This window comes from Plecotus auritus (assembly GCF_963455305.1).
Source record: "Plecotus auritus genome assembly, chromosome: 13".
In the NCBI taxonomy this organism is placed as follows: domain Eukaryota; kingdom Metazoa; phylum Chordata; class Mammalia; order Chiroptera; family Vespertilionidae; genus Plecotus; species Plecotus auritus.
Window position 1 is genome coordinate 13,353,647 of NC_137779.1, and position 24,664 is coordinate 13,378,310.

The window sequence follows — 24,664 nt, forward strand, 5'->3', positions numbered from 1 at the left end:
GGTATCCCACTTAAAGTCTCACTGCTATTTTGCATCAAAGCTGGGACTGCAGTGCTGGATCCTGACTCCTGGTTTAGTCTTGTTCCGTTTGTAATATACTACTCCTCTTCATCTGGACGATTCCGTTGTGTTCTCTAAAATAAAGCAAACCTGGAAAAACTGATAATAAGTTAATTTACAAAGATGTGTTATCTGATTTTAAATGGTGAGAGGAGGGGAAAGAAGGTGGGATGGGGGAGAACATAAGCCAAGATCAAACAAACAAAAACACATCCATGTGAGTGTGTGAGGTTCAGGCAAAGAGAACTGAGCGTGCTCTGACAGGAAGGACTGCTTGGAAGGATTGGGCGCAGGATGGTAAAAGAGGCATGGGGCAAGGCCAGGGAGCAGGGCCTGTTCTAGTCAAGAGTGGGGCTCTGTGGGCAGTAGGAAGACAGTGGAGTTTCATTCGGGAGTTCATTGTACACATACTCGGTGGTGGTATGTGCTGGGCACGGGTTCGTATTGGCGAACAGAACAGTAATGGTCACTCCTCCATGGAAAATGAAATCTGGTTGTGGAGACTGTCAGCAGACACATAAATAGGTAACTGCAGATTGTGGTAGGTACAGGGTGTTGTGAGAGGGCATAGCGAAATTATTTACCTTGAGAGCAATCCAGGAGGGCTCCGACAGGAAGGTAATATGTGGAAGATGAAGACGTTAGACAAGTGAATGAGGATATGTCAAAACAAATGTGGGCAGCATGGGGTGGGGGGACTGTACTTTGGTGAATATTTAGGGATTCTATTCTGTCTATGAGCAGGGGAACCTCTGAAGGAGTTCCAGCTAGGGAGCGATGTGAACAGGCATGCGTTGTCAGGGGCATTCCGGCTTGCTGGGTGGGAAGGAGGGGAGAGGGGAGAAGCCCAGAGAGTAATCGGTGCAGCTAGTGTGCAAGCCTGGAGGACACACATGGAAGGGAGCAGAGGGGAGAGTACAGAGTAGGAAGAGCCCAGGACCAGTCCCGAGGACACCAGAGATAGAGGCTGAGGGAAGGAGGAGGGAAAGCTGGTGAAGGAGAGACTCAACAGGAGCAGCTGGAGTGACCAGAAGGCCGGGAGTGTCCAGAGAAGCCTGGAGTGGGGTGAGGCATGGGGGCCAAGGAGCTCGCTGCAACATTTTACATTTATTTTTCAATGTCAGATGTTGCAGGGAGCTCTGGTCAGATGAGGCCTGAAAGTGACAGATGGATTTGACAGGGTGGATGTTGTTGAGGCAGTAGCCAGGATCCATCCAATGTCTCACTTTCACATCTGCTCACATGCCCCTTTGCCTGTCCAGCTCCCTCTCCACCTGCTTCTGCTCCATACCACTGAGTACTTCTGACACAGCACATACTTTGACACAGCACATACTTGGTTGTCTGTCCATAGAATATAAGCTCCATAAGGCTAGAGACTTGGTTTTGTTCACTGCTCTATTCTTAGCACTGAGAACAGTGCTAAATAAGTGAGTTGAGTAGACAAATCAGGATTGTGTCATGGGGAAAGTCATGGCCACAGTATTCATGCTTTGCATAGCCACATCAACCCATTTCTTTTGTTAAGCACCATTGAACACAGGGCATAGGCGCTACATAGTACAGTATTAACAACGGGCTCCAGCTCCTGGCCCCAGAAAGGTTAGAATTTGATAGATGTACTTATACTAACTTCAGTTAACTTACCCTAATGTCACTGTGACCATAGTTATTGTCAAGGTTAAGGTTTGGGGCTTCATGTTCAATAGAGAACAGATTCCATGGGTTTTCTTTATTAGTCATAGCTGACTTTTAGCAAAGGAGCCAATGCTTTTAAAGCTTATTTATAGATCTTGGCTACCTGGAGAGTGTTACCTTATCCTTTGAAAAGCATCAGACAGCTTCAGATTTCTCTGCCTTTTAAGTAAGTGATGTAGCTGGCAGTGCCTTGAAAATGACTAATAATGGTGACAATAACACTTGTTTCTTGCCAGATTTCATAGGAACTCAGAAACATTTGCAAACATGCTCTATTTCTACTAGTATTACTTCTCTGGCAGCAGTTTCTAGAGTCCTGGCTCAAATGTGCATTGTGGCCCCAGACCTCTGTTATTTTCCTCTTTAAGCCAGATGTCTGAAACGGGGTGGGGTGTTTTTAATCTTTATGTAAAAATCTTAGCCTTGGTGAATATTTGAATCTACTAATTAATTACTTTTTCCCATAGGAGGATGAAAGTGCTAGGGAAAGGCTGTGCTCTTTGAGGTAGTTATTCCTAGTACTGATGTGATCGCAATGTCTCACTTGTATCTGTGGCTTAGCCACTTTGATCAGGTGAGGATGGCAGTTACTATATCATCTGGGTGGGGCTGTGTTGAATATAATAAAATGTGGATGGTGCTTGTGTTTGCACATGCAACTATGTGCATTTATCTGTCTTGCTGGTTTCTCTTCCTGTATTTTACTTTTACATTATTTTTCAATGTTAATGAAAGTATTATGATTAGAAATGAGAAGGGACATATGTGAAGAAGCTTATGGAATACCACACAGCTTCAGATTCCTCTGACTCTGAGTAAGTTAAGTAGCTTGAATAAGTGGAGAAACATACACTGATCTAGGATGATAATGACCCAGTTGGATGGCTCTATGTTGCCCACATTAATTTATGAATTAAGTGCAATCCCAGTCAAAACACTAAAATAGTTTTCTTTTGAGATTTTATAACATGATCATAAAGTTCCCATGGAAGAATAAATAGGCAAGAATTCTAAAAAATTCTTTAAAAAATGATGGGACTATCCGTACGTACATACTAGGTGGTAAAATACATCACAATTGTAATTATTAAAGCACTGTAATACTAGCACAGGATTGGATGTGAATCAGTGATACACGAGGCCCCAGAATAGACACCAAGTAACCACGACAATGAATTACGGGCTCAGTAGGGAGGATCCATGCCCAGGCATGGGAACAGGACCTGAAAACCTCACAAGCTTCCTCTGGGAGGAGGCTCTGCTTGGGCTGGACCCAGGGTGGAGGGCCCACAGCTCCAGGCAATTGCCCTCTCCTGTCTTGCCTCGCCCGTGGCTGTGGCCCATGCCTTGGCACCTCAGTGAACCTCTGTCAGTCTGGAGCCTGTTAGTTTTGGCTCCTCGCAGCCTGTGGAACCAAGCCCAGATCCCAGGAAAGGCCAATAGAGACCACTCTTTTGAAGAAAAATCAGAGTCCTGGAAGAGGACCAATCAGCCTGAGCATTATTCATCCACTCATTAGAGAAACTGCTTAATAGCCATTATCCTCATATTTGGATCTCTTGCACAAAATTGACAGGCACAAATTTTCCATCTGCTCATGTGATTAATTGTCTTCCCCAATTAACTAGAAGCCCTGTAAGGTCTTGGGTTGTCCCTGATCCTATTTCCTTGTTTATTTTGAAAATATAACACATGCATATGTTATATTTAAACAGTATAAAACATTAAACAATGAAACTAAGTCTCTGACTGACTCCCTTAATTCAGCTCTCCAAATGAAAGTCAGTTTCACTGTTACCTGTTTCTTACCTATTTTTCCTGAGCTTGACTGGCTGTCTTCCTGCCTCTCCCTCCCTTGCTCTCTCTCCCTCCCTTCCTTCCTGTGTGTCTGTGCATATCTCCCTGCTGAAAGTACAAATCATGGCCATACTACATATCTTGCATTTCAGTTTCCCCCCACTTAATGCAAGTAACCACGATCTTGCCTGTATGTCAGTACAAAGACATGTGTGTTGGTTTTTAATTGCCCCATAGTGTTTCACTATGTAGGAGCAGAGCCTGACCAGTGTGGGCCTTTGGTGGGCAGCTTGCTCCCAAGAGGAGGGAAAGAGCCCGGACCACCCACACCGGCTCCTCTTACACTTACTGGTGACATGCCCACTCTACCTAGCTGGGAGAGAGTGAGGGGGAGGCAGCGCTAGGGGATATTTTGCTACAGGGCATCTAAGAAGCATCAGGAATGGCAAAGAAATGTCCCATAACAAGCAAGTACGGTCAAATGAACAAATAAGTGGCCTCCACCACTGTTCTGGTACCTATCATGATAGGCTGACTAGGAGTAGGACCTAATTCTACCTGGGACCTACAGAATCCCAAGCCCCCGCCCCAGCCCCACCCTCCCCTGTTCTTAATTCCAGCTCCAGTCTGTGCAAGGCTTGCCCTTTAATTTCCATTCCAGAGCAGTCTCTTGCCAGACCTCTGAAGAATTCGGTCTGCTAGTTCTAACCAACAGTTTTCAGAGGGACCTTTGTTGTACAGTGAACTTCCTTGTTTCATGTCATGAATCTGCCTTCTAGGAAGGGTGGCATGGCAGGGTGAGTATGAGTTTGCTTTATGGAAAAGTTTAGCATTCACTTAGTAACTCCGTATTTAAAAGCACCTCCCAGGTGCCAGGCACTGTGCTGGGATGAGTCAGACATAGGCCTTGACCTTCCCATGGTCTGAGTGGGAGGGTGTGTGGTGAATCCAGGCTCATGGTTCTGTCGGGAAAGCCCCAGGACCTACACAGGCATATGAGAGGGGCAGGTTTGGGAAGCTAAGGCCAGAGGAGGTCTTTCATCTATCTGGGGGGAGCCAGTGGTCTCAGTAATTTTCATTCTGTGTTTCTGGTTACACTTTAATGAAGGAAGAGGGATAATCCTGAGTTAGACTAAGAAGTATCCATGTCTGGAAGACTAATTAAGCTGGGGCAGGGCCTGGGGAGCAGAAACCCCACCAGGTGCTTTCTGGGTTACTGCTCTAGGGAGCTCTGCTAAACTCTGCAGGTCTCAGGACCTTTTAGAGCAGCCAGCCAGCCTTCCCTGGCCCGTTGCACGGGAAACTGGACTCCGGGTAGCCCTGTAACAAGGGTCCCCGTCCAGGTTTGGTCTGTGGCTGTTGGCATAGAGAATGTCTCCTCTATCCCACCTTTCAGAGTGACAGTGACATCAGCACACAAAAGGCTCTGAGAAGCCAGTCACCAAAGAAACTTACAGAAATGTAGCCCCCCGTTTCCGAACAGTTTGCCTGTGGAATCCTTGCTACCATAGAGCTGCGTGTATCGCTTCTTCAGCGCTTGTCTTGAAATTGCTGTGGAGGAGGGGTGGTCAGCCACCATGAAAACATCCAGGACCTCTCCTTTCACCCTACCCTCTACTTCTGTGGTTGGGGTTTTGGTTTTGGTTTTGGACTCAGACTCTTCTTTGTGTTGATTGAGCGCCACCTGTTGGCTATTGTGATATTACAGAAATCGGGGGCGGGCGGGGGGGTGGGGGGGAACGTGTAATAGCAGTTTGTGCTCTGAAATCTGACATACTCCTGCTGAAGTTTGACCACATTTGACATAAATATCAAGGAAAAGTGAAACATTTCAGCAAGAGAAGAGGAAGAAGACGTGAACCCCCAAACTATAGCCTGTCAGGTTTGGTTTCCAGCTTACAGGGTTTGCTCTCTCTCTGCATCTCCCCACCCCTTCACTGTAAGTAATTGAAGCCGGCCAGGTGACCTCACTTCTCTGAGAAGACGCTGTTATGCTCAGGTTGCCCTGCTTTGTCTTTGGTAACAGAGTAGCGATAAGGTTGGGTTTGTTGTTAGCCCAGTGGTTAGTTCTTCACCAAACACTGCAGGGCACCAAAGCTGGTTCTCTTCCCAGGAGCCCCCACTTTCCATTATCGCCCTTCTCCTGCTTGTGTCTTCTGCGCCATCTCTGCAGGTGGAAAATGCTGGGTCGGGATCCAGCAACATAGAAAGGGGCCTTTTATTCTGGGCTTTAATGTGAAGAAACTATCAGTTATAGAAAAGTTTTGGATATTTTTCCACTTCAGGAAATAAAGAAATAGGGACCGTTTTCTGTTGTTTTTATTCCTGGAACCACCTGCCTGGTTAGGCATCAGGTTGCTGACAGATCATGCGGAGGTGGGGGAAGCGGGTTGGTTTTGCCCGCTGTGGGACCTAATGCACTCTGGGATGTACTCTGCTCTCCAGCCTGGTCTGTCTGGTAGCGCCACTCCCACCCCCACTCCCCACCCCTCCAGGCTCCGGCCGTGCTGGGTGTTCTCTGCTGCATTGGCCAGGTGTGTTCCTGCTCACCTCGGGGCCATGGCAGGCCAGGCATCAGGAACGGCCTCTCCCCCTCTCCTTGGTTTATTTAAAGGTTTCTTATCCTCTAGGCCTTGGCTTAGATGTCACCTCCTCCAGAAAGCCTCTCCTGACTGGCAAACTGGTTAGTTATGCCGACTGTATGCTCCCAGAGTCCTCTGCTCTTCTTCACAACACTCAGCACTTGTGCCTCCGGGGACTTCATCTGCCTCATCCATCCCATTCCTCATTCTTAGCTCACACGGCACAGAGTAGACTTGTCAGATGAGGAAACAAGAAGCAAGTGGTTCTACAGCCATATGGAATTCAGGATAGACCAGGGGTGGGCAAACTTTTTGACTCGAGGGCCACAATGGGTTCTAAAAATGGACCGGAGGGCCGGAACAAAAGCATGGATGGAGTGTTGTGTGAACTAATATAAATTCAAAGTAAAGGAGCGGAGGGGAGAGCAAGAGAACCCTCCGCTCTTTCGGCTCCGCGGGCCGGATAGAACAGCCGAACGGGCCGGATCTGGCCCACAGGCCATAGTTTGCCCACGGCTGGGATAGACCTTTGCCCAGGTCCTTGTTCATGGGTATTGAGAGTGGGCATCACCTTTTTCCTCCTGTAGAAGAGGAAGAGTCACATGACAATAGTGGCACAAAAGAGAGGCCTTTTCAAGTCAGGAGGTGTTAAAATCAGGCTTTTCAGTAATAACGTAAATCTAAATCACTGAGGGGGTTATTAATATCTTATATTTTGCTTTAGGGTTCACCCATTGTGTGTGTACACACATTTAATCCTTATTAAAACACTCTGGAGGTGATAGTATTACTATGATCTTACCCAGGAAATGGGTGCCAGAAGAGTTAAGTGACCGTAAAAGTTCAGTTAGGATGCAGTTATGCAGTAGAGTCTCTGAAACACTGCAGCTGCTGGTTTTTGAACTGGGGTGAAAGCTGAGCAATGGGGGTGTGGGGGCGTGGGTTCAGAGTGCCAATAGATGAGGATGAAAGAGAGGAAGAAGGTGTGTAACTGGTTTGAAGGCCCTAATTCTTTGAGCTGAGGCTGCTGCTCTCTGTCTGTCCCTCTGATTCTAAGAGAATGTGCTGTGACATTTTCTCTCTGGGGGGTCACAGCCTTCTGGCTGATGTGATTCCGTGATTCTCAGCCTGGCCCGGTGCTGGATGGGTAAAGGTTTTGCCAGGTGCACAGCCTTTTGCTTCGTAACCCAGGTTTTCAGGTTCAGCTCAGGTTTATTGCGTGGGTACTGTCTTTGAAGACCTCAGCTGTTGAGCTATTGGCATGTCTCTGTCACTTGAGCTTTCTGAGTGGGTCTGGAAAAGGGAAAGGGCTGTGACCTGCAGTCAGGAGGACCCAGAGAACCACCTTTGGTATGAACCAAAAATAGCCCCTTGCTTACCTCAAGCCATCTGAAAAAGAGGAGCCCTGTGCCAGATGCTCAGAGGAGGCTCCTGGCAGAGCCCTTGGAAAACTAAGCTGTCCGAGGAGGCTGTGCCTCCAGAGAACGTTTCTTGCCTGTTGTTAGCTTGCTTTGCAAGCGCTTTAACTCATTAATGAAGAATTACTACCTGAGCCCCTGCTATGTGCCAAGTTTTGTGCTAGGTGCTTAGGGTGAGTGATGCCTAAAGGGCCCTCCCTCTAGAAGCTGCAGTCTGTCTATTGGAGGGAGATGTGGGCACAGACATTGTTCTAGGGGCTATGGGTGAGTGATCTTTGAGGTGTGAGCTGTGCTCTGGGAGATCTCAGTGCCTGCTCGGAGGAGATGGTGATGGAGCAGTGTTTTGAAGGCTGAACAGGTGGGCAGGGGCACAGGGAGCTCCGTGAGGAGTGAGGACCATGTGTGCAGAGGCCTGGAGGCAGAAGAGGGCCCCACAGGTTCAAAGGCCTGTTGTAAGTACCTTGTGGGGAGGTGGGCCGAGACCAGGTTAAAGGAGCTTGGCTTTCATTCAGTGGTCAACAGATTTCTTTTTTCAGCTTCATTGAGGTATAATTGACGGGTAACGTTGTGTAAGTTTAAAGTGTGCGATGTGACTTAATACTTATATATATTGTGAACAACAGATTTCTTTTTAACTTTTAATTATGGAAAATTTTAGAGATATGCAAAAAGTAAACAGAATAGGATAATGAACCTGGCCCTCAGCCTGCTTCAACAGTTAACAACCCATGGCCATCATCCCAACACCTCTACTCCATGTCACTTGGGAGAGGTCCCAGAGGGACTTACGTATTCTATCAGTCTCACCTGTGACTTGTAATGGATTAATCCAGAATTTGGGGGCCTGGAATGATCAGGTGGCACTTTCTGATGTTCCTTCATTTTCAGAGGAACCAATGAGTTTCTCTCTTTCTTGCCTTTCAGTGGGAAGTTGGTGTCTCCCAAGTGGAAGAATTTCAAGGGCCTGAAGCTCCAGTGGAGAGACAAGATCCGGCTCAATAACGCCATCTGGCGGGCGTGGTACATGCAGTGTGAGTGCCAAGTGAGCTGGGGCCTCCTGGGAGCTGGGGCAGGAGGCTGCAGGGGCCCCCAGGCATGTGAGGATGGCCCTCCAGGTTCTTCCACCTGGAGGCCTGTGCACCTTGGGCTTCAGAGCCCACCCTTGGAAATTATGCCTCAAAGAGAAGCTTCTTTTGGGCAGTCTGCAGAGACAGGAAAACCTAACCAAATCCCAGTGAACTGGACACTTCTCCGCCATCAGGCACAGGGGGCCAACCAGGTAGTCTGTGTTGTGAAGGTGCCCGTAGTCTGCAAGAGACAGATGTGTTAGCCGGTTGCTTACAGCACAGTTGCCCACTGTTATGATAGACACCAGGGCCCAATGTCGAAAAGGCAGAGGCGGAGGGAGGAGTTTGTTCTTTTCAGGGGAATCAGAAAGGGTGTAGCAGACAGGTGACATTTGAAGCATCAGGGAATAGTTCCCACTTTCAGCAGGTCTAAGAAAATGCAGGTCCGGCCTTGTTCTGTCTCCAGCTGGCCTGGGTGACTTTTGCAGGAGATTGGTGTGCTTGGGCCACCCTGGTGTTAAGCTGGCGTTTCCCTTTCTTACCCACGCCATATTGACACATTCTTTCTCTTTAATCTGGATCCCTTTGTTTGTCTGAAATCTTGTTTCCCAAGGGAAAGAGAATGAAAGAACACACGTGAGAGGGTCCCACCCGAGGGGAGGAGTGTGGACCAAGGGGCAAGGCTCCTTCAGGGGTCTTGGTCACAGTGATGATATCTTACCCCCTCTCTGCCCAGATTTGGAGAAGCGAAAAAATCCTGTATGCCACTTCGTCACTCCACTAGACGGCTCTGTGGAAGTGGATGAGCATCGCCGGCCAGAGGTAAATGGCAGTGATCATGGGTGGCCGGGAAAGGAACTCGCCCTTGCTCAGGAGGAGACGACTCATGAGGGCTGGGAGCCAGGGTTGGGTTCCCCAGTGGGAGACCACAGGGCAGCATGCTGGGGCAGCGCTGTCCTGTCAGCTATTGTGACCTTGAGAAGCCATGGGGATGAGGGGAGCAGGTGGCTCCCCCTTCTCAGAGTGGGCTGACCCAGGGACTGAGGAACTTTCCAGTTGGGACTTACCCTCTACTTTCCTGTGACTGCAGTGTTTCTTGAAGTCAACAGGGAGGGATTTGGGCTCCTTATAAGGCCCTTGAGCTAAAGGAGGGGCCACTGCCTTCTCACATGAAGGATTGAAGGGCTGAGGAAAGGGGTCAGTTCTCTGCTGGGTGGGCTGCAGGGGTTTCTCGCCTCAATTCTGCACCCACTCACATTCTGTGGGCAGCCCCTGCTGCTCTGTAGAATAGGGGGCCATGTGTCCCCAGCACAATGTAGTAGTGGCTACTGGAAACATGCATTTGGGTGTTATCCCTGGGTCTCTGTAGGGCTCCTCAGCACCCAGATGGAGCATTCTATCTGACCCCATCCAATCCAGACCCTCAGGACCCATGCTGCCGAAGCCCCCCTTGGCTATTGCATCTTTAATTAGAGGCCACTTGCAGCCCAGAAGAGGGGGACACACTTTGTGAATGAAATCTAGGACCATGGCGGGCTGCGAGCTGGATTGCCCAGGCTGACTTCCAACCCGGCGTCAGACATGGCTCTGTTCCTGGGTGACTTCTGCTGACGTACCACGGCACCATCTTTCCCTGCTGACCTGCTTCTCTCTCACAGGCCATCACCACAGAAGGGAAGTACTGGAAAAGCCGCATTGAGATCGTGATCCGGGAATATCACAAGTGGAGAACCTACTTCAAGAAAAGGGTAACTGGCTTGGGCTCCAAAAAGAGCATGTTGGGGAAGTGGCCCCAGAGGAAGGAAGGGACCGAGTCCTGCATTCAAACACTGGCCCTGAGGCTGCAGCTCCATAGCTGCCCGTGGAACGAGTGTTCCAGCTTTCCGAGTGATGGGCCTGCTGTGGCCGTGATCTTTACTGTCAGCTTCTCCATCTGTGAACAGGCTTTTTGATCCACAAACACTGGTCAGGAATCTCCTCTGCCGGGCATTGCCTGGGGGTGGCAGGGAGCAGGGCTCTCTCCCCACCTGCCACCCAGAGAGAGGATGCCTAGATGTCTCTGGAGTCCACACTCTTTTAGGGAGGAGAAGCTGAGGGCCTCATCTCTTCCCGGGGCCCTGGGTGACCAGCTTGTCTCCTTTCCTCCATAGTTACAGCAGCACAAGGATGAGGACCTCTCCAGCCTGGCCCAGGTGAGGGAGCTTGGGGATGTAAGGACTCTCATAGGGAACCCCCTTTTGACAAGAAACAGCAATAACTTGGATGGTTTGACAAGTGAGCCCCACATCAGAGGAGGTTGGGGACATGGACTCTCCCTGTGGCTAAAGGAGGGGCCACTGCCTTCTCACATGAAGGATTGAAGGGCTGAGGAAAGGGGTCAGTTCTCTGCTGGGTGGGTTGCAGAGGTTTCTCCCCTCAGTTCTGCACCCACTCACGTTCTTTGCAGCAGCCCCTGCCGCTCTGTAGAATAGGGGGGCATATGTCCCCAGCACAACATGGTTGGGAGCTCTGAGTCCACCATCACCTGTTCGACTTCTCCATCCCCTCTGTTGGCGGTAGGAAGATGACATGCTTTATTGGCACAAACATCGGGATGGATGGAAGACCCCAGTCCCAATGGAGGAGGACCCACTGCTGGACACAGACATGCTCATGTCAGAATTCAGCGACACACTTTTCTCCACACTCTCCTCACACCCACCGGTGGCCTGGCCCAACCCACGGGAAATAGGTAACCCACCCCCAGATCCCTGACTTTGAGTGCCTGGCTGGTTTCCTTCTCTGTCAGGCCTCCCTGGGGCAGGCTTCACCTCAGGGCCATCTCTGAGCAGCTGCATGTCACTTGTTTAGAGCAGGCGGTAAGAAGGAAGATTGACCAACCTCATTGACATCTGACGGCCACATGCATTGAGTGGGTGGGGACTGCAAATTGAGTCTACCTAGGAGCTGTCAGGCCCATGGTATCACTGTGAGAAACAGCGGGGGTTTGATCTGAATTAGTTTCACATTTCTGATTCTGTCCGCTTAGCAAAGGATGTGTGCCTAGCCCAAGCGACAGGGCCTGTGACTCACTCTGAAGAAGATGAGAAGCACTCCTGGGCATGACCTCTCATCTGGCTTGAGAGGTTGTCCGGTTCACCCGTCAGGGAAGAGCCCACAGAATGAGAATTGGAATAGGGGTTGGGGGATCTCTGCAGAACTGTTCATGATTTCTGGGAGTGTCTGTTCTTGATACTCAATTTATCTTTCTTGCAAAAACTCACATTCTTTTCTGCATTCTGAGGATAGAGAATGGCCATGAATCCACAAGAAGGTAGAAATCCCAGCCAGTTGCCTACATTTCTTCTTGGAAAAATCTAGAATTTGAGCAGGACCAGGGAGATTCATTCCAGGCCTTTCATATGTTCCTACAACTTTGAGAAGGCAAAGTCATTGCTCTGTCTCCTCTCTGATCCTTACAGCACATCTGGGAAATGCAGACATGATTCAGCCAGGGCTAATTCCTTTGCAGCCCAATCTGGACTTCATGGACACTTTTGAACCTTTCCAAGGTGAGGACATGAGCAGAGAGGGCATGGCCACCTGCATCTCCTTCGCCCAGGACAAAGCAGACTGGTGCTTCCCTTTCATAAAGGGGACTGTTAGAGTGGGAAAGGAAGCAGGGAGGACTTAGAATTTCCCCAGCACTACTTTCTTTTTTGGTTGTAGCTGCAAAGTCTGCAAGTGTCTCTGGGGCATTGCTGTCGTGGGAATTGGTCTTCTCATTCTCAGTCTCAAGAGCCTCTGGTTTGGCCATGACTGTGAGCAGTTTTCCCTCTAGGCAGCAGAGGGCGCCAGCGACACGGCCACCTCCCCACAGTTTCCTGCAGTTAAAGCTGGTTCTTGAGCTCCCACCATTGTAAGAGCTGGTGAAACTCCAGGCCTGGGAGTATTTCAGAGCTCACATTAGTTGCCATCAGGTGTGGTTCCAATCAGAGGGCCTCTTTCTGCAGAGTTACCTCAGGGGGAATGCCCTCTGGTCATGGCATTCCTCTGGGTAAGGTGGGGTTCAGTGCCTGATTTGTTTGCATTTTAATTCACGGAAGTGACAGACACATGGAGCTCAAAAGCCTTGATGTTGTCTTTCAGAACTCTTCTCTTCCAGCCGCTCCATTTTTGGCTCCATGCTGTCTGCACCTGCCTCAACATCTGCACCAGATCCCAACAGCCCACCTGCTCAGGTAGAGGGAGCTGGGGGAGGGGCACAGGGCTAGTCATAAAACCTCTGCAGACATGGCGAGGCTAATGACATGACCACACAGTCATGAGCAAAGTGCTAGGGGCTGCTAGATCGCAAGAAATTATGCTAGCCGCCCCCTTGAAAGCATCCTGGAGATTCACATGATGGGAGACTGACTCCATAAACATATACTCCTACCTAAGGCTCCAGGTAACCTGTGTGCAGTGAGCTCTGTTCTGACCATTTAAGACAAAGTAAGCAAGACAGCGAAGAAAAATGTGGGTTGCTAATGAAAAGAAGTTCTGTTATTTCTTTTAGTTTTTACTCAGCAATCACCGGAGATTGGTTACCGAGTGAGGCCCGGCCTTTTGCCCTGAAGGGGCTCTCAGGCTGGTGCCTGTGTGCAGTGAGACACCAGTAACCTGGCCCATCTTCTCCCATCTGGCTCTGGGAAGAATTTCCTCTGAAGAGATTGAGATCTGAGTAGTTGATTCCTTATAGTGTTTCCCTTTTAGGAAGAGGTGACCTCTCTGGAAGTTGATACACGAAACTGTCCTGAGGGAACCCCATGAGCAGCTGGGATCCAGGCTGCCTCTGCTCTGTAACAGAAGATGGCAGGGACTTTTGGGGACCCCTGCTGGACTTCAGAAACAAGATATTCCCAGGCTGAGAGCCAACTGTGTGCAGACAGTCACTTTGTCTGAGCCCTGTGTTATCATTTAGTTTCTAAGGGAAACAAGACCCCTGTCGACATCTGGGAGACAAAGATCCATCCCCCAGATCAGCAGTAATGGGATGGGAGAAGCGCCTTTGTCCCTCTGTCCAGGGGTTCATCTCAGGTGCCCGGCAGACATTGTTGGACTTTGTGGAGAGTAGCACCAGAAAGTGATGGCGAGTTGTGTGATCCCAGTATTTTTTCCTCCTTTCTCTTCCCTTCTCAGGAGAGCATCCTGTCCACCACCTCTCTCCCCACCGTGAGCCTCCCTGACAGTCTCATCGCATCCCCCGCAGCCACTGCCCTGGACCCCACAGATAGGCCAGGCTGTGAACGCACTTCCCAGCCTGAGAACCCCTTTATCCAGCCCTCAGACTTTGGTCCCTCAACGCCCACACTGAGTGTCCCACAGCCTTTCCTCCCCGTGTTCACCATGCCTGTGCTCTCGCCCAGCCCCACCCCGGTGCCAGCTCCCCCTGCTGTGCCACTAGTCCCTCCTTCTGCCAACCCCCTGAACCCCCCAACCCCACCCACCTTCCTGCAGCCACAGAAGTTTTCTGGAGCCAACAAGTCCCCCGCTGTCATTACCCACACGGCTTCCACCACTCTCACGCACGATGCCTCTGCCACCACCTTCAGCCAGAGCCAGGGCCTTATCATCACAACTCGCCACCCCACCCCCTCAGCATCCCCCTGTGGCCTGGCACTGTCTCCAGCCACTCAGCAGCCAGCTGTTGGGCCTCTGCAACCCCGTTTAACTTTTGTGCATCCCAAACCTGTATCCTTGACTGGAGGGAGGCCCAAGCAGCCCCCCAAAATAGTGCCTGCTCCCAAACCAGAGCCTGTGTCCTTGGTATTGAAGAATGCTTGCATTGCTCAAGGTGAGTGGGGAGGGAAGCTGGAGTCTGACCCCCCCCCCCAACCCCCCGGGATATTCCCTTGGCCCCAAGGCTTGCATATTCATCACACACACACATACACACACACACATACACACACACATTATGATGTGAAAAAAAGTGAAATACTGCACGTGATTGCTCTAGTCTGTTTTGTGTTCTGTGTTGTTCCTTTAAAATTAGTCTCAATCCAGTTGGAAAACACATGGTCCTGATCATCTCTTTCCTGGGTCTGTGATCTGTCCTCTTCAAAGGGAAATTACAAAAACATGTCAAGGGCCTTGGTGGCTTTGTCTTTTCTGTGCCCTGTGGTGAGGAAAGCTATGTCTCAGTGGCAGCCAAAGGGTCCCATCTTTCTCCTGGGGGACCCCATTGTGGCTTGGCCAGTCCCGGGGTTAGCATCAGCGTTGAGAGCAGGTCCCCATGGCTTGGGGCCTCCCCCTCACCTTCTTGTTCTGGCAGCTGCCTTCTCAGGACGGCCACAAGCAGTGATCATGACAGGCCCTCTGAAGAGAGAAGGAATGTTGGCTTCAACCGTGTCCCAGTCCAATGTGGTCATCACGCCTGCTCCCATCGCCAGGGTGAGGGCCTGGACAGACCTCAGCATCCTTAAACCCGCAGCATGGCCTGTTCTTGGGCGGCCCTCGCCCAACATAATGGTCGTCAGGAGTGACCCCTCTCTCTTGTGTCACCCCAGGCTCCTGGAGTCACAGAGTTCCACAGCAGCATCCTGGTGACAGACCTGGGCCACGTCACAAGCAGCCAGCCCGGCCCCATCTCCCGGCTCTTCTCTGCAAGCTCAGTGCAAGACTCCCTAGTGAAGGGCGAGCAGGCCCCACTGCACGGGGCCAGTCCCCAGAGCGCTGTTGTGGGCTCTGGTGAGTGGTCACTGTGGCTGGGACAGTTGGGACTTTGTGAGTGAAATGAGCTGGCCCACTCCTGGATTGGGGAGGCCCCCATGGGTGCCCCAGGATTGAGCCTGGGCTTACAGGTTGAGCAGCGAGGTCTCATAAGCCTTCTGGTGGCCCAGGCTGGGAAAGTGAGCAATGCAGGCAGGATAAAGCCCAGGAGCAGAAAAGCAGCAGGCATGCTGCAGCATGATTCTTTGGTTTTTGCTTGGGGGCCACTGTGGGAGGCTGAAGATGGGTTTCTGCGTCTTGGGACTTGCTGGGTGTTCCCTTCGTGTGTGAGGACTGTGGCAGGCACAGCCTGGCCGAGCCCCCTCTCCGGCCCTGTCCCTAAGCAGGGTCTCTGTTCTTCTCAGGTCGTGATGGCCCAAACTCCGGGCAGGCCTCTCCGTGTGCTTCAGAACACAGCCCCAGTCCTCAATCTCCCCAGAACAACTGCTCAGGGAAATACTCTGCAGATTCTAAAAATGTGGCTGTGTTAAAGGTACCACATGTCTCTTTCGGGTCTCTGTTCCCTAGGAAGGATGGGGAGGCAAGGACCTTTGGGACAGCCACACCCTTACGAGGGGCACACTGGAAAGGAGAGCCATGGCTCGGCTGGTGCTCCCCAGGCTGAGGTAGCCTCGGAAGTGTGGGTGTCAGCACCTTTAATTTTGATATTAAGCCCTCTTTCTCCACCCCTGACCCACTGAATGGCCTGTGGGAGCAACATTGAGTCCTGTAATGTGGCAGAAAGTGTCAGCTGTAGGGACAGGAGAGGTTTGCAGGTGGCTGGGAAGTGCTAGACTGGCAGTGTTTGTTTCTTGCCAGGACTTTGAAGTCCTTGCCACACTCCATGCTTCAGGGGTGGTTTTCTAGAGTCCCATCCTGTCCTCTCCTGGCTCCTGCTGGAGCCTTTCAGCTTCCTGTCACCGCTCCTTCCACTTAGCTCTCTAGCCCGGCCACAGGGTCCAGTCTGCCCCCAGCAGTCAGCAATAGGTTGAGAGGGTGGGGAGGAGGGAGGAGGGATGAGGGGAGGTGGCCTGCAGCGCACCCCATGTCACAGTGATACGTCGGTTTCCCAACAGAACCGGCAGATGAAGCACATTTCAGCCGAGCAAAAGAGGCGCTTCAACATCAAGATGGGCTTTGACACCCTGAACAGTTTGATCTCTAATAACTCTAAGCTGGTGAGTTGCCTGGGGGCGTTGGGTGGGGAGCTTGGTCCTGGGGCATGGGCGCTGCTCTGACCCCACACCCGCCTGCAGACCAGCCATGCCATCACTCTGCAGAAGACAGTGGAGTACATCACCAAGCTGCAGCAAGAGCGCAGCCAGATGCAGGAGGAGGCACGGCGACTGCGGGATGAGATTGAGGAGCTCAACGCCACCATCATGTGAGGCGGGGGCACATCATGGAGGCTCGGGCGGTGTCCAGTCCTCACATGTGCGCCACACAGGCAGGATCCTCCTGCCCATTCGGTGCCCCCGGGGTCCGTATTTGTCACCGGCTGCTCCAAGCTTCCTCTGACTCTTCCTGTCATTGCAGCTCCTGCCAGCAGCTGCTCCCTGCCACAGGAGTCCCCGTCACCCGGCGCCAGTTTGATCACATGACAGACATGTTTGATGAATATGTGAAGAGCCGGACCCTGCAGAATTGGAAGTTCTGGATTGTATCCTTGGGTTTCTTTTGCCCACCCCACTCCAAACCAGGGCACCAAAACAGCAGACATCAACACTCTAGTCCTTTAGAAAGATTCTCATATAATGGCTGTCATTCAGCTTGTGAAACAACAAGGTCAGTTTTCTCCTTGAGAGAGCGGGGCCAGGCCCGAGACGTGGATTGGGGCTATCGTTGGCCACTGTTCGGGGTCGGCAGAACAGGCCAGCATTGCTCTCTGGGTCCTTGAGGAATAAAGACAAGAGCCACTTGTAGAAGGAAGTGGCCTCTAGCCTAACACGTCCCTGCAGCCAGCTTGTTCTTTGTTGGGGGGGGGGGGGTGTACCAGGTGACAGGTGAGAGATCAGGCTCACAAAACCAAGTGGCAGAGCCTGGGTTTGAAACCAGTTCCTTCCAGGCTGCTCCCTGAGTATGTACCCCAGGCCTTGAATGCTGTCATTAGGCACTTACCTGTGTGCTGGGCCCTGTCTCTGCGGCCAAGGCCTCCCTTGGCTGGCCTTCCAGATGGCCCTTTCAGGGGTTGGCTCCTGCCTTCTCACTGCCCACCCAGCCACTACTCAGCCTCTGGGTTGGCCACTGCCTCAACCTTGGGTGTGACAGACGGGTCTGGACTTACAATGCTAGATGGGATTTTCAACTTTAGGATGGTACAAAAGTGATACAAATAGTAAATTGCATGAGATAGTCAATGCTTTATTATAAAATGGGCTTTGTGTTAGATCAGTGATTTTCAACCCATGTGCCACAAGAATTTTTTTTAAATCCTCGATATTTTTCCACTGATTTTTAAAGAGAGTGGAAGAGAGGGAAAGACAGAGAGAAATACTGATGTGAGAGAAACACATTGATTGGTTGCCTCCTGCTCGAGACCCGACCAGGGCCTGGGCCGGGGAGGAGTCTGCTACCGAGGTACATGCCCTTGACCGGAATCGAACCCAGGATCCTTCGGTCTGTAGGCCAACACTCTATCCACTGATCCAAACCAGCCTGGGCACTGCAAGAATTTTTAAAACATGCAATACTTGACTATTTTGTCAGGGGCACTGATCTCTTTTCCCTTAGATTGTCAAATTTAAAAAATGACAACAGCCAACACAAATAATCAGAATTCTACCCCACTTTTTTGTCAGGCAAAAATATATTTATATCTCTAAATTTTTGGTATGCCACAGAATTTAATTAGTTTATGTATGCCATGAGATGAAAAAGGTTGAAAATCACTGTGTGAGATGAGTTTACCCAACTGTAGGCTATTGTGAATGTTCTGAGCATGTTCAAGGTAGGTTGGGCTAAAGTATGATGTTCCGTAAGTTAGGTGTAATAAATGCATTTTTTACTTATGGCTTTATCAAGATGTAACCCTGTCATTAGGCAACGAGCATTTGTATACGTATGTTGTGTTCACGTCATTGCACCAGGATCCATTCCAGACCAAAAAAACGCTTCTGTCCCTGCCTCCAGCCTGCTCAGTGATTAGTTCTAGTTACACTTGGTCTTAGCCAGAAGGCCGGGCAGTGATGGGGGTCAGTACAGTTCAATAGGAGCATCTTAGGCGAACGGAAGGGCACGCTTACCTCATCCAGATGTCTGTCATTCAACTATCTGTGCACAATTACTTGCCCGCCCCAAGGGAACAGGCCTGCACCCTCGCTTACCTTTTCTTTAACCCATGTGCCCTGCAGTTCAGTATCATCATCAAGCCGCTGTTCGAGTCCTTCAAGGGGATGGTGTCCACCAGCAGCCTGGAAGAACTGCACCGGACGGCGCTGTCCTGGCTGGACCAGCGCTGCTCCTTGCCCATCCTCAGGCCAAGTGAGTGAGGTGCTGCACAGGGCGGTGGGGTTGGAGGCTGTCACCTCCGTGTTAGTGCCGGAGAGACGAGGACCCTTGAGGCTGCAGAAAACCCAGGCCACACTCTTAAGCAACCATGCAGACAGGGCCCGGGCATGAGGATGGTGCTGTGCGGAGCCCTGAGCTAGTTATGCCAATGGCAGGGCAGGGAGCAGACCTTCCCAGCGCCTTTCTGTGGCTTCACTGTGTCAGTTTGATCAGATCCAGCTTATGTTTATTGAGCTCTTCCTATTTGCTGGCCCTTTCAAATGTTTCCTTGTTTAATTCTTACAACTAACAAAGCTATGTCTATATGTTAAGGTTATAGAGAAGTGGTAGTAACACCGGTGAACAAGCCGGAAGAGCTTAGGCCTCTCCACCTATCTGCAGGCTATGGATAGGATTCGGAGAGCTGCCTTAAAGGCAGAGGGGCTGTCCTGGTGTCCCTCTCCTCCTTTGGCATGCATGAGAGTCACACGATGGTTGTACACGTAAGGCCACGTGTGCATACTATCCGTGGTGGGACTCAAAGCGGCCGCCTGCACCGTGTCTTCGGGCTAACTCCCCCTCCTGTCTTCCAGTGGTGCTGAGCACCCTCCGGCATCTGAGCACCACCACCTCCATTCTGACAGACCCGTCCCAGCTGCCAAAGCAGGCCGCGGAGGCTGTCACCAGACGTGGCAAGAGGTCGGGGGAGTCTTAGTGCTTAGCCGGCACGTGCCGCACAGGATGCCAGAAGACCCTTCCCTGCCTGTGGAGAGGAGGCTGCATCCCACGCCTCTCCTGACGCAGAGCCTCAGGGCCTCCCTCCAACTCCGCCAGCCCCCGGGGCTGCTCAAATGCTGCGTTCAGGTCTGAAGCAGGTTCGGGTCCTGCCAACAGCAATAGTCCATCTTTGGGAGCTCCTTGCTGTCAGCTCTCACTCAGCGACCTCAGTCACAACCTCCGCTGCCCTTGGGGCAGCCCAGACAGGGAAACACCACAGTTCATTCCTGTCCTGCTGGTCTGCCAGGCCCACGGAAGTAGGTGGGCACGAGCAGGCAACGCCTGCTCCTGGAATTAGAAAACGTACAGGACCCTGCCCAGTCCCTGTCTGTTGCGTCCTGGCAGTTGTCTCTGGATGATTCCCTGCCTGCTCTGGCCCATCCTGGGGTGGTAGGAAGACAGTTTCCTTCCTCCCCCAGACTCTGACCTGTAGACAGATTGGACAGCTGCTCAGGCTTTCTCATGGCCAGCTACCTGGCAAACCCCGGACTCACGTGTGCAAAAGCAGAGGGTGTGAATGCACGAGGACAAAAAGGAAAGCACAAACAATGCGAAGCTGCTGCTCTGGCTTGGAGACCCTCCTGGGTGGCCTGTGACCTGTTCTGATTTGGCTCCACTTGTTGTGGCGGGCAGCACCCCCAGCGCCGCTGATGGGAATGGTGGCGTGGACTTGGTCCAAGGCTTTGCCAGGTATCAGCTCTCAGAGTGGCCTTTCCACCTTGTCCTCCACCGGCTTCCACACTCAGCCTCCGACACGCCAGCAGTGACTGACGGGCACACGTGGCCCTTTGGGTGCAGCATTCGAAAGGCCAGGCTCCAGGGTGTTTCCACCAGCCTGGTCATCTTGTCTGCATTGCTCACCCAGGAGCCTCAAACCGGAACGGTTCTCGGACCAAAGAGGTCACCACACCCAAAGGCTGTCCTGTCCTGTTTGGAGGAAGCAATTGAATGTCGACAGGCAGAATTCCTGGCCAGCCTCAGCTGTCCAGACGTCGCCCAGATCAGATAGTAAAGAACTGCACTCAGAGTTGATGAGGTGGCGGGGGGTGGGGGTGGGGGGGTAGGTCCCCCTAGGGCACCGGGTTGTTTCCAGGTATGGGGATTGCAGTGGAGGGTCCAGAGGAAGGTGTGGCAGGAGGGTGGTCTGGGCCAGTCCTTGCTGTGTCTGCAAGAGTAGCTGCGGGTGAAGGGCGCTCTAACACCCAGGAAGCCTGGCCCGGCCAAAGGCACCTTCTGGTTGAAAGAATGTGCTTTTATCGTCCTGCTGTGAAGTTCAGAGGGCCAGCTGGCTCTTTCTTCTCCCGCCAGAGGTGGAGATGGGCAGTGCTGGGCAGGCCAGGAGAGCTGGTGGGCTTTGAGGGGGCCCAGGAGCCATGTGAGGGGGGACCACGGCTACCTCCTGAGGTTCTGATCCATTAGGAGGCTCCCCCTGGTTCCTGGAGGACTGAGGAAGGTGCTCAGAGGGCGGCCAGCCCTGCCTCAGCCTTGGGTGGTGGAGGCTGGATGGGGGTTCTTCCCCCTGTGGCCGTCCGCACCACCACCTCTGCTGCAGGTCACTAACCTGTCACCGGCCCCCTGGTCTATGCTTCACCCCCTCAGCCTCCTCAGAACACGTGTTTACAGGCCTCGGATCCCTCTCCTGAGAGGCAAGCACAAGACGAGGCTGGGCTGGTTCCTCATTTCCACGGGGATGTGGTAAGAGAACCACCGTTACCCCCAGGTAAACATGAAGTCCCCTCAAAAGGGGAAGACCACCGTGGTAAGGGCTCCCCTAGGGCCAAAGGGGAAAAGGAAACTCGAAACGTTCGCAGCTGTTAGGGCTCATGGAGGGTCGTGAGCTCGGCCCCTCCACAGATCTGTGCCTTCATAAACCACGTGGGTGGCCGCAGTGCTTGGCCCAGCCTAGACCTCCTAAATCTGTAGCTTTCTCCCACCCCTCGCTGGGAGTCCTTTTCTAAAACCAATTCAGTGGGATATAAAATTGGCCTCTTGCGTCGTTGGCCTACCTCTCTCCATCTCTCCCTTTTGCTGATTTAGTGATCAGATCCTGTTTAAGGCTGTTAGGCTATGTGTGACTTTGAAGGGTGTGTGTCTGTGTAGCATGTTTTTGTTTGAGGTATTTACTTAAATCCATTTCTCTTGGTGCTCACGATTACCGTGGCTGTAGGGCCACAAAGCTTTTCTCTTACTGCAGACACACTGTTGCTTGTCCTCCAGGTTTTCTTGTTTTTGAATCTTGCCTGATGAATCTGGCCAGCACAGGGGCGTCTTGACCTCTATCCTTAGATCCCGGCCAGGGCATGGGGAAACTGAGGCAGTCTGCCAACGGCCTCCAGTAGACACTGACCATGGGGCTGTGGTTTGTTTACACTTATTTTCACTCCCACTCTGTCCAACTCCCATAAAAGAAACTTAAAAATGCTGACACTTTGGAGAATGAGAAAATCAATCTGAAAAGGGGAAAAAATCCTGTCTGGTACATACATTCTGCAAGTATTTTTGTGAAATCTTTCTGGGCCATCAGCTCCCTGCACTGCTCTTTACTCTTTCACAATGAGTGGGGATGCAGGGACCGAGCAGAGGCTGCTGTGGGGCTTTCTGAAAGCGAAAAGGCCTGTCCCTCCTGTCCCAGGCGGCTTACCCACCAGCTGTCACCCCTCAGCAGGCCCCCAACCTGTGGCAGACCCGCAGCTTTGCAGCGGTTTTCACAGCATCAGGGAAGCAGTTCCCACGTCAGAAATTAGTGCTGACGGAAGGAGGGGCTGGGGCAGGGCAGTGAAATCCCCAGCATGCTGTGGCTTGAGGTTGCATATGTGTCCTTGGGCACCCACCTTTTCCACTTCCTGTCCTTGTGACATGACCCCATTTCACCTTTCCAGAGGTCGGGCCTAAAGGTGTTTTTGCTGTGGCCAATAGAAAAATAAACTTAGATTCTTAGAGGACATGGGACCCCAACGTGGTGTCCTATCCCAGGTGAAGGGGTGTGGTAGTGGGTGACATCATTCATTGCCTCTTCCTAGCACAGCCACCTCCAAAAGGGGTCACACACCCCTGTCTCCATGTGCAGTTCTGGCTGGCTCCACCCCAGCTGCCTCTCAGGCTGGGCCTCCTTCCTTGTGAGGCCTGGCTTCCCACCAAATGAATCCTGGGGCAGCAGGGTCCTTGTTTTCAAGATCATAAGTGTTTGCTCTCTGGCTGAACAAGAGCTCATCAGAATGGAGCAGGGCTGTACTGTGTGTCAGCCCCGCCCCCCCACCGTGGCCAGCAGACTCGCTCAGCGAGCAAGGGGTGGGTGCTATGGGCCAGGCCCCGCGCTGCCTGACGCTGCCTGCCCTTGCCTCCTCAGTTCAGTTCTTTTACCTCACTGGCTCCGACGGGCAGGCTTGGAGCATTGCCTCATCACCCCTCCTACTCAGCAGCCCCCTCCCCTCCGGTGGTCCCCTGGCCCCTCCATGGTCTTTGTCCCACTGACTGGGTGTAAGCGGGGCTGCTCTTCTCTCTGGTGGGAGAGTTGCCTTTCCCAGAGATTCCCTGCTTCCCATTAAGCTCTTTGCAGTAGGTGAACTGCCCGCCCCCACCCCCTCCCAACACTCAGCTTTGCAAAGTGTTCCTGGTGGGACCTGGCTGGGATGGAGCTGGGAGAACCCTGATGTAGCCGCCTCGGGCTCGGTGCCTCATATATTAAGGTTTTCCCCACGTCTGAACACAGGGAAACAGAGAGGAGGGCGAGGCTGGAGGATGGAAGAGCTTGGAAGCTCGACGTGTTTGTACCATTCAGGAGCTGCCTTGGTCGTGGCCCACTCAGCAGGTCTTTGTGGTTGGAGGGGCTCCAGGAACAGGGAGAATCGTTAGGACCCCCCCCCCATCGAGTCCCTCCCCAGGGGTCAGCTGCCTGATTCTCTTCTGAGGTCGTGGCTCTCCGGGCTCACCACGTTTCCTTGTCGGGCTTGTGAAAATCAGCCTTGGAGAAAAAAGGGAACTTTTTTATACTGAATGTTGGCTTTGACTCTGTGTGTGTGTGTGTGTGTGTGTGTGTGTGTGTGTGTGTGTGTTAATTAAATTTTATTTTTGTGAAATTCCTTTCCAATTATGTAGCAAAATTCACCTTCACCTCCCAGTCAAACTTTTGGTTCCACAGTCGACCTTGGGCGTCGCTGATTTGAAGAATTCTCTTCTGCGTTTCTGAACAGAGATATGTTGCTCTCCAGAACGGAGCCTGTGCAGGGTTGGGAGAAAATCAAGTTTTATACATTTCCATAGAGTTTACATCCTGCAGTTAGAAGGTAGGAAGGGCCCGGCCCTGGGAGACCCAACCCAGCTGTGTGCCCGCGAGGGAGCCGAGCACAGCCTCCCCCATGCCGCCTGCTGCTCCACACATGAACCCTCTCACCGCCCAGACACCACGCTCTTTACCTTGTCCCGGTTCCCGTTCCCTGTGCAATGGTTCGCTTTTTCCTGCTGGGAGCTTTGGCGATGGTGTCAGGGCTCCTTTAGGAGACAGTTACCCCCGTCTGGGAAATAAACCCCCACGGAGGCTCGCTCAGGCCCGCGTCACCCAGAGCACAGCCCTGTCACTGGTCGAGAAGCATGTTTCCACCAGCTGTGTTCAACACTACAATGCAGTTTGAAAACTACATTTACATCCAAAACAATAAAAAGCCGTATTTTTTGGAAACGCCCGTGGTGTGTGGTCTTCAGTGCTGCCCTGTTGGTCTATGGCAGGGGTGGGCAAACTTTTTGACTCGAGGGCCACAATGGGTTCTTAAATTGGACCGGAGGGCTGGAACAAAAGCATGGATGGAGTGTTTGTGTGAACTAATATAAATTCAAAGTAAAGGAGCGGAGGGGAGAGCAAGAGAACCGGATCGAACAGCCAGATCCGGCCGCGGGCCGTAGTTTGCCCAAGGCTGGTCTATGGGGAGCCAGTGAAAGGAGAGCAGGCAGAGTGCCGCCTGGCTGTGCGCTCCTGGCCTGGAGGTGGGGATGCCGCCTGCAGTGGAGGCATTGGGGTGAGGACAGAGGCTGAGGTGGGTGGGGTTCTGGAGGT

The 24,664-nt window shown here is 52.0% G+C and overlaps 1 protein-coding gene across 1 annotated transcript in view; it reads left to right on the top strand.

Annotated features, from left to right (window-relative positions):
* The window catches only part of MLXIP (MLX interacting protein), a 49,472-nt gene extending 25,785 nt beyond the window's left edge, over positions 1 to 23,687 (top strand). Inside the window, exons 2-17 of the mRNA XM_080650671.1 lie at positions 8,480 to 8,586; positions 9,359 to 9,444; positions 10,281 to 10,370; positions 10,773 to 10,814; positions 11,182 to 11,353; positions 12,084 to 12,173; positions 12,751 to 12,842; positions 13,783 to 14,437; positions 14,918 to 15,036; positions 15,153 to 15,333; positions 15,720 to 15,847; positions 16,431 to 16,532; positions 16,611 to 16,738; positions 16,891 to 17,014; positions 18,705 to 18,834; positions 19,434 to 23,687. Of these exons, the coding sequence (XP_080506797.1) occupies positions 8,480 to 8,586; positions 9,359 to 9,444; positions 10,281 to 10,370; positions 10,773 to 10,814; positions 11,182 to 11,353; positions 12,084 to 12,173; positions 12,751 to 12,842; positions 13,783 to 14,437; positions 14,918 to 15,036; positions 15,153 to 15,333; positions 15,720 to 15,847; positions 16,431 to 16,532; positions 16,611 to 16,738; positions 16,891 to 17,014; positions 18,705 to 18,834; positions 19,434 to 19,555 (2,368 nt within the window). The 3' untranslated portion in view covers positions 19,556 to 23,687. The remainder of the gene's footprint in view (positions 1 to 8,479; positions 8,587 to 9,358; positions 9,445 to 10,280; positions 10,371 to 10,772; positions 10,815 to 11,181; positions 11,354 to 12,083; positions 12,174 to 12,750; positions 12,843 to 13,782; positions 14,438 to 14,917; positions 15,037 to 15,152; positions 15,334 to 15,719; positions 15,848 to 16,430; positions 16,533 to 16,610; positions 16,739 to 16,890; positions 17,015 to 18,704; positions 18,835 to 19,433) is intronic.
* Positions 23,688 to 24,664: the final 977 nt, after the last annotated feature.